Source organism: Cicer arietinum, chromosome 7, assembly GCF_000331145.2.
Source record: "Cicer arietinum cultivar CDC Frontier isolate Library 1 chromosome 7, Cicar.CDCFrontier_v2.0, whole genome shotgun sequence".
Classification (NCBI taxonomy): domain Eukaryota; kingdom Viridiplantae; phylum Streptophyta; class Magnoliopsida; order Fabales; family Fabaceae; genus Cicer; species Cicer arietinum.
The window spans coordinates 62,458,347-62,468,615 of NC_021166.2; the positions used below are offsets into that span (position 1 = coordinate 62,458,347).

Genomic DNA, 10,269 nt, shown 5'->3' on the forward strand with positions numbered 1-10,269 from the left:
AAGTGTGATAGCGAAAAATGTTTAAAAGGATCTTAATGGTAAATAAAGTTATAAAAATTAATGTGAAAGTAAGCTATTTGGAAGTTACATTATGAAAGAACATAGGAACTTATATAGATACAGTAAAATATAAAAAAGTGCATAAGCAAGAGAGTTTTCTAAAAATGACACATAGACAAAGACTTAAACTTAGAATTCAAACATGTATATATAAAGAGAGAAGGTTTTAAACACGCAAAGATAGACAAATAGAACAATAAACATACACGAGAGATTAATATTACTCAATTGTTGTGCTCTAAAACAAAAAGCTATATTGCCTAGTGCGTAAGTAGAAATATGTACATCTTCCTGTTGTTCTGGATAGATCTATCTTTTTAATCCTAGGTTCAATACATTTGCTACTGTTGAAGTCGAAATTGGTCGCTAAAATTTAACTGTTTCTATTCTATTATCTCCGTTTGTCATGTATCATCCATAATAAAAGAAGACAGAAGTCTACCATAAAACAATGCATGGAAGAAGTTTTAGAATTTGAGGAAGAAATGTGAGTTTTGTCACATGCAAAGATTACATATTCATTAATCATGTATGTTTGTGTGCTTGCAAAATCTAAGTGTCTATATGTTACTTAAATATTATGTGGTCTTCCCTCTCAAGGGTTTGAGAATCTGGAATGAACAAAGTAAAGTTTCATCGACGCACATGAGTGCACCTGCATTATTGAACTCTCCACAATAATTTGGCGCTGAAAAGATGGTAACTAGTTGCCTGTCTGCAAAGAATTGATAGCCATCTTCAACAACCTACAAATGCATGTGAAGGGACAAGAACTTAAGTATATTATTATTACTATTATTAATGAAGGAAGGAAGGAAGGAATTGAATGAATGAATGAATCTATATAATTACGTACCTGATGAGCTCGACATATAAGATCGAGATCATGTTTCTTCAAGAAGTCAGTTACCGTGTCTGGTCCAAAAGTGTATGAAACACCACGGTCATTCTCCCCCCACCCTCTTATTTCAGAGTCTGGATCGGCCCAAAGGAGGTCACATAACAGGCCCTGATCTGGCACATCCAATGGCCTTTCTATACCTTTGATTTGATTCAAACTCTCCATATCAGGAGAAAGCCCACCGTGCATGCATATGATTTTGTCATCAATCACTGCAGCTACCGGCAAACAATTGAAGCAGTCTGTAAATACCTTCCATAGCCGAACATTGAATCTTCGCTTGCACTCGTCGTAAAACCCATAAATTCTATTAATAGAGGCACATTCGTGGTTTCCTCTAAGAAGGAAAAAGTTCTCTGGGTATTTGATCTTATATGATAGCAGTAGGCATATTGTTTCTATACTCTGTTTTCCTCTGTCTACGTAGTCACCCAGAAATAAGTAATTCGAATCTGGAGGGAACCCACCGTACTCGAAGAGTCGCAATAGGTCGAGATATTGCCCGTGTATATCACCTGAAGTGAATTGTAACAATATCCGTCATGGAAACATATCATACGTGTGTGTCGTAGGTAGATAGAAAAACACATAATATTTTATTTATATATAGTGTTAGATAGCATTGATACATAGCCAAATTGAGAATATGAAAATACCACAAATGTTAATTGGAGCCTCTAATTCAAGTAGGTTTGGCTGGTTCAGGAAAACTTCTTTTGCCTTGGTGCAAAGGTTGCGAATTTCTGTTTCCACTAGTTGAATACGCTTGCCTCTGTTATTCCTTGCTTCCATCAGCCTCTCTATTAACGCATCCAATCCTTCCATTCCCCAAATCCTCTATTGTAATCTCAATTTTATCTCTTTCAATCAAATAATACAATAATATATATGATTTGTCTTACCAAATTCATATGCGGACATACAAACAGAAGAATGCTAAGTAGGGGCCAAAAAGAATGGTATGTTATGAGTTCAACGTTATAAAATATCGCAAATTTTAGGATATATTTAGAGAATAGAGAGACTCGTATTTGTTTTTTTATTACTTTGACTTATTTCTATGGTTGAGAAACTGAGGATCTAATTGCTACCACCGAATGGAAAGGAGAAGAGGCAATCCGCTCTCTCACTAAAATTGGGAAGGAGAAATAATTTCAATGTGATTAATTAGTAATTAGTACTACCAATTATAAAACTCGTCTATTGTCCAAAAGTGGCATCTAGCTTCAATTGACCATATTGAGCAAAACTAGGTTTTCTCACTCAACACCGTAGTGATAGCATTAAATGAAATATTCAAAGATTTTCGTTAAACCAACACTAATTTCATTGAATTTGGATCGTCTACACCATTATTTCTACTCATCCCTCTACAATCTCTATTCATCTCATAAATTATATTTGTCTCTCTTACTTTTTCTCTCTCTTTAAATTTATTCTCTCTTACTATTTCTTAAACTTGGTGCAGAGGATCCATCCTCAATTTCTTTAGCCCAGTTACAAGTTAGAATTATAATATTTTGATATAAACTTTCCTCCTTTTAGGACTTCTATTATCAAATAAGTACATCATTGGTTATCAAAAAACATCCAAAAATTACATGTATTAAGAAACAAATGAACTATATATTAGAGAAATACTAAAAGAGATATAACTATTTTTTTTAGATTTTAAATAAAACACTCTGTAATGAAAAAGTTAAAAAGTATTAAAACCATTCATGATAATAATGGACATGCTCCAAAATCATGTACCCATAAAGTGTTAAGAAATCAAAATATATAAAATTGATGATATTGATTTCAAGCATTGTAAATTGTATCAACACATGACTAAATATAAAGGCGCAAATCTTCTTTTCATTTTATTTTTTTTATGAAAAGCTTAAATTTTGTTGGATAGACGCAGTTATGTTGCACAATAAACATTTGCTGGACCTCCTCTATCATATTTCGCTTTCTTGTATTAGTACCTTACATTTTTGAGTGAATAGACAAATTTATATTTGAAATTATATGTGTATTAGTACCTTCTTCAGACAACTTTTATGTCTGCCATTCCAAAGAGAATACAACGTAATATAAAATTTGTTTTGTATAGATGCATCAAAACCTACAAGAACCATAAAGCATAACTCGTTGAATGTTTCAATATAATGCAACAGATATTAAATTAAATGCCACATTTTTTGCAATATACAATATTATTTTGCATGTCACAAGTAACCAAACACCAACGCATCTATTAAAGCTTTCTACCACTCACCCTTACGTATACTTATCACTTCTAATCCATATGAAAATACAATTATATCTTTTTAATTATTTAAAATAAGTTTTGAAAGTTTCCAAACTTTCAAATATTTTGAATATTCTAGAAATTTTCCATTTAGAAAGTTTTGAATCGTTTGAAAGTTTCAAATATTCTGAAAATTTTCTATTTAAAAACTTTGAAATTTTGAAAAGTTCGTAATTCTGGAAAATTTTCATTTCAGAAGTTTTGAAATTCTAGAATTTTTCTATTTTGAAAGTTTCAAAATTCTAAAATTTTGCTATTTCGAAAGTTTAAAATATTTGAACATTAATTATTTTTTGTTTCGAAAGTTAATGTGATTTCTCTAAATGTTTGAAAGAGGTTGAAAAACAAGAGGAAAAAAATTTAAAGTTTTTATAGATGGTTAAAAGTGCAAAATTATATTTTCATATGGATTGGATGGTAAGTTTTAGGTGTGTGGTGCATGGTAGAATCGAATCCTCTAAACTTTTTTGGCCAAGGCCACAATTACTAATTATTGCCTCAACCTACGTGTTGAAGAGGTAAAAAATTTTAAAGTTTAAAAGTCCCAAAAAAAAGTCTCCAAAAAATAACCCTAAAATTTTGTAGGCTTAGTGAAGCCTATGGACTCATTTTTTTAAAAAAAAAAATTAAAGTTTTTATTTTATTTTTATTTGAAAAATAATTTTTTTTATTTTTTTCTCAAAATTTTTTGAGAAAAAAATTTCAACAAAATTTCTTTTTTGAAAAAAATAATTTTTGATTCTACTAATTATAACAAAGTTTTTTGAGAAAAAAATATTTGAGAAATTTTTTTAATATTTTTTTTGTAAACATAAATTTTAAAATTTTTTAAAAAAAAATTCTTAATTAATAAAATATTGAATATAACAGTTCTAGCCACATTAGATACAAGGTGTAGGAACACCATGGATCTCCAACCTTTTTCATACTTTCGGCACTTCTTATAAACAACTTCAATTGAGGAGGGACCTTCATCCTCCAAATGCTTTTTCTATCATTATGATCCTGCAACTAGGACGCGTCAAACAACGAAGGCACTGCAAATTTATACCCGTCTTTAATCGTTTACACGGCAATGGAGTTATATATCATCCTATACAAGATAATTTTGTTGTATAACTTCCAGCAAAGGTGTGATCTTGATTAAGGTCGCTTGGTGTGGTGCAAATACGTTGTTTGTCACCACCCAGTTCCATATTTTATCTCCCTCTACCATTAGTTTTATAAGAATCAGTTTGGTTTTGATACAAATAGCAATAGAACAATTATATTTTATCTGATCGCTTATGCAGGGTGTAAAGTAAAATCAGAAGAATTTGTGTTATTAATAAATGTATAAAGTATAAAGAAACTTTGTGATAATTATTAAATAACACCCAACTAATTATAAAGTATTTGTGAATCTAATCAAAGCGAATATGATACTTATTTCACAAAATAAGTATTGACAATTTCTTTAGGTGAATCATCATTGATCAATTTTGTCAAACAAATGAAATACAATATATATTTAAAATACATATAAGCTTTGCAATAAGAGGTGTTGCCGGTGCAATTGGTTCGATTTTGAGGGAAAATCTATACATTATAATCAAACAAACTTGATAATTTAGCAAATTTGACACTCAGCTAGACAGAGTGCTAGGAAAATATTAAGTTTCTATTAATAGAAATAATAACTCATTGTGCAGATTTTTGTTTTTACAATAAAAGTAAAGTTCCATTTCATCAGGACTTTATCCACCATACGTCGCTGAGAAGTTAATGGTCAATTAAAAAAATAAGAATAATGAATTAAAAATAAAATACAATACACCACAACTTAGTAGCCAATTAAAAAATAAAAAATAAATTATTTTTTAAACACGACTTTATCAACCACCGATTTAACTTAATTTAATTTAAAAAATTATTTTATATTCTTTTTTTTTATTTTAATAATTCTTTTGGTGTCTTCAAATTTCCTTCTTAATTTCGTCCTCAGTTAACCGTCTCTTCTCAATAATCTCTCATTTTTTCTCCTCAATCATCTTTCATTTTATCGTTATCCAATGTCTGAACAAAAAATCAGATACTTCAATTTCTCCAAAAAAAAAAAAAGGAGTTATGGAAGTTGGTTGTTAGAGTTGTGCTATGGAAATGGTATTGATGGATGACAAGGTTTAATATTTTTTTTTTTTATGAATTCAAAATTTTAAATTATACACAAACTTATTTGTTATGTTATTAATTTAACAAAATTGTGTTTCACATTGTTAGGGTGATAATATTCAAGCAACAATGCGAAAAACTCTTATTTTTCGATTTGAGACTACTATTCGTGAGAGAGTTGTGTAGAACTTTTGTTCTCTTGGTATTGCGTCTAACTCTGGAGCATATAGAACAACTAACCGGACACCCATTCAAATTGAATTTGCAAAATAGTACAATGGTCTGAGAATTAGAAATCAGTTTGCTCACAACCTCTCCGTACTCATTGATTTCATTCCCAGAAATTCAAAACATTGACAGTTTTTAAGGTAATTGTTTTTTAAACACTACTCTAGCAATCACCGCTTTAAATTAATTTAATTAAAAAATTTATTTTATTTTACGAATTTTTTTAGTGCCATCAGACTTTCCTTCGATAATCTCTCATTTTTTGCGTCTCCCTTATACATATCATTCATTTTTTTTGTGTGTTTATCTTTCTCTAATGTCTTGAAAAAAAATTCAGATTTTGTTGCTTCAATTTCTCCAAGAAATGAGTGATGGAATTTGGTTTAAACATAAATTTTATACAATGGAAATGGTTTGATGGATGACAAGGTTTAATTCTTTCTTTTATAAATTCAAATTTTAAATTATATTAGTTGTGTATTAAATGTGTTTCATATTTATATTTCTATGTGATAAAATTGAAGCAACCTTGGTTTTCTTTCTCCATTTGATATTAATATTCCCGAAGGAACTATATACAATTTTATTGGGTTGTCTCTGACCAACTTTCTGGGATATATGGAACAATCGGACACCATTTCACATTGAATTTGCTACAAAATGGTACATAGACATCAATTCAAATTGTTGACATCAATTAATTTGGTAAATATGTTCACATGAATTATGGTAAATTTATTTTAATATGATATTATTATTTTATTTTATTTATAAAAAAATATTACTATTTTGTTATATATATATATATATATTTTTTATTGTTTATGTTTCTAAATTTTGTCTCAAAAAATTGTACATCTATGTACTTTTGTCTCAAAAGATTGTACATCTATGTCAAATAATAATATTTATTTAAGTAAATATAAAATTTATTTAGGCTTATTTCCAGAAGATTGAAAGAAAAACAAATTTATTTAGGAATTAAAAAAAATACAATTCATTACATTTATTCAACAGTTTTTATTGAAAGTAGTGATTTTTCGAACGTCAAACACTACTTTTAACAAATCTATTACATCATCTTCAAACTTCAAACACTACTTTAACCAATCTATTACATCACGATTTGATGAGTTGGCAGTTATGTGAAGATGTATAATAATTTTTCAAAAACTACTATTTTAAATAGTTACATTTTAATTTTACTAATATACTATACATTTTACATTCAAAATTTATTTTTAAATATCATGCAAATTCAAAAAAAATCAAAGGTTCATTCAAAGATAAAAGAATTCAAAGGATTCATTCAAATATAAGAGATAATCATAGTTTTTACGTGTATTGTAACTTTTTTGTAATGGGAAGATTATTTCTCTGTAGTATTTTGTGAGTAGCACCGAAATGAAAGATATTTTGTCATTAGATACACCAAAATTTATATGAATTCTTAAATGTCATGTATTTCATATAAATAACATACTATGTTGAATAATAAAAATAAAAATTCATTATTAAATTACTTATTTATCTTTATATTTACTAATTTACTTAATTTATATATGTCATGTCCGTTATTTTAAAAATTATTATTTCATCTAATCTAATTATTTAATTTTTTAATAATTATTGTTTTTATTTGTTTAAAATTAAAATTATTGTTTTATAATAAGTTTTTTTGGAAAGAAAAAAAGATTCTTTGGAGAATAAAAATGGCTAAATTACATTTGTGATCCTTTAACTTAATTTCAGGTAACGTTTTAGTCCTTTATCTTTTTTTTTCCGACTTGGTCCTTTATTTTAATTTTAAGTGACAATTTGATATTTTATGTTTTAAAATTTCAACAATGATATCCTTTTTTATACAAAAATTCAAAAAAAAATTAAATCAAAACTCATAAAATTAATTATATTCTTCAATATAATACAAATTTCATCAAATTCGTAACACAAATCTTCAAATAAACTCATATTTTCATACTTTATTTGATATTTTTAGGAATAAAGGACTAAATCGGAAAAAAAAAAGATAAAGGACTAAAACGTTAACTGAAATTAAGTTAAGGGACCACATATGTAATTTAGCCAATAAAAAAATAAGGCATCATCAAGATTAAAGAGTGGTGTTGGAGTCATGCTTTTGATAAGTAACATTGATCGTGTAAGAAAGTAGTCTTTAAGTTAGGTTATGATTAAATTTTTTTATTTTTTTCATTGTAAATTATTTTTGTAAGTCAAGTTATGTATTTAATGTCAATAAATTTTATGAAAATTGATATATATATATATATATTAAATTAACAATTTATTTATTAACATCGTCCATTTGTTTCCGTGCGACGCACGGGTTAGACACTAGTATAATTTATTTTAAAGATTAAAAAATTCACGGTTCAATTTGATAACTATAAAAAAAAAAAAACTGAACCGATCCAAATTAATGTGGTTTAAACAGAATCAATTTTTGATTGATCCAAATTATAATTTGTAAAATATTATTTTAATATTAATGTTATAAAATTACATTAAACTAATAAGATTGAAGAAATTTTTATATATCATATATTAATAATTAACATTACAGAATAACATCGATCGATTATGTTTAAATTATATAAAATTGTAATAAAAATAGTTTGAATTTTATATCATATACTAATAATTAACATTACAGAATAACATTGATCCATTATGTTTAAATTATATGAAATTTTAATAAAAATATATTAAACTAGTATTATTAAAAAATAATTAAAATTAACAGATAATAGTTAATAAATATCTCAAACGAATAAAAATTAAATATATATTCATATTTATAAATGTTTTTGGTTCGATTTTTAAAAATGAAATAATATATTCAAGTTATTAATTTAATTTAAAAATACATTATTCTTGGTGTGTCCCGAATGATAGAGAAATGTGTCATTCTTATTCATCCTATTCCAATTATACCATGATCCGTCCTATTCCAATTATACCATGATCCGATCACATTAAACACACCTCATTTAGACAGTCAACGAAGAATACTTTGGATGTAATAGAGTTGTGTTCGTTCCTATGTTAATAGCGCAAATTCTACCAATCCACTTACACGTTTCCAAACAAAGAATAAAAGGGTTCAGAAAAACGTTGGTTGGATATAAATGTGATTCAATTGATTAGAAATAGAAACAATAGACGGTACATAAATCAATATAAAGATGGATACTTAATATAATATGAGAATAGACGAGTATTTGAGAGCAAATTGACTATCACATACATAGGCGGAGCTTCAACGAAAATATTAGAGTGGTCAAATTTTTAAAATGTTAATATATAAATAAAAAGGTATAATATAGTATTTTATTTAAAAAATTTAAATTGTAAATTTATAAAAAATACATTGACAATCAAACTCTTAACGCTTATAAAATAGAGCATATCAAATTTTAGTTGACAATTTTAATAACTAAAAATTAGCTTCTAAAACTCTAGTTTTTCTTAAACACTATAATTTTATAGTTTAATTGCTATATTTTGCCAATTTAAAAAATTTTACAGTGTCAACACATCATAATCATTCATAAGTATGACTTTAAAAGTAATTATAATAAAAGTCAAATTGTTTTATTAATCTGACATTTATAATTAATTGACAATGTAAAATATCTTTAAATTGTAGATGCATACAAATCAAATTCAAATTTTTACACTATTAATACAATTTTTTTAACTACAAGGACAAACATAGTATATATATATATTAAAATACACTTAAACACAACACGTTGTTTAAAATATCAATATTGACATAATATTAATAAAAGATAAGTGTTTGATTTGAGTATTATGCGATCTATTTTAAAATTATGTGAAATTATATCTCAAATCAATAAAGGTCGAATTTATTGGTTTAGTTCAACTTGGACTAAAACTCATAAAAAATATCAATCTAATTCAATTAGTTTTTAAATTTTTGGGATCATAGAATCATCTAGCTTGATTTTTATATCTCTATATAAAATTCACAATTATACCTCTAGATAAAATTCACAACTCACATAGATGAAATTTAGTTTGAAAATTTTAGTTTATTTTATAATTATAGTAGTTATTTTTGTAATTGTTTTTATAAATAATTTCCTTTGTTTTTTTTATAATAGACATTTAAGTTATAATTTGGTCAACAAAAATTGATGTATTTGATTCATAACGTGGATCAAATAGATCAATTTTTATTGATCAAATTATAAGTTAAACGAATCTTATAAAAAAAAGAGCAATGTTATTGGAACATAAAACTTAACACAAAATATGGCACAAATACAATACTATGTAAAATAAAGAGGATCGCCTTTTGTATTTGTATTCCAATAGTATTTGTGTCTAATTTTGTATCAAATTGTGTTTCAATAACCTCACTCAAATAAAATAAAAATAATAGTATTTTTTTAAAAATTATTTGAGACTTTGGGGTAGTCGTGACCACCTTATGTACTCAAGAAAATTCGCCCATGCACATACATATAAAGATTCAGAAACTAAGTAACTAGAAAATGATACAAATTTTTTTGGTCTTGAGCTTTATTTATATAGTCAAATTTTTGTTGTTTTCATTCGGTGAAACCATCGTTCACACGAC

General features: G+C 26.4%; 1 protein-coding gene across 1 annotated transcript; it reads right to left on the bottom strand.

The window, feature by feature from the left end:
- Positions 1 to 240: 240 nt before the first annotated feature.
- On the bottom strand, positions 241 to 2,391 carry LOC101493789 (serine/threonine-protein phosphatase PP1 isozyme 1-like). Its single transcript, XM_004510025.4, has 3 exons — positions 1,618 to 2,391; positions 917 to 1,476; positions 241 to 806 (listed from the first exon to the last, which is right to left on the bottom strand). The coding sequence occupies exons 1-3, from the start codon at positions 1,784 to 1,786 to the stop codon at positions 639 to 641; spliced, it is 897 nt and encodes a 298-aa protein (XP_004510082.1). The 5' UTR covers positions 1,787 to 2,391; the 3' UTR covers positions 241 to 638.
- Between the last annotated feature and the right edge of the window lie 7,878 nt (positions 2,392 to 10,269).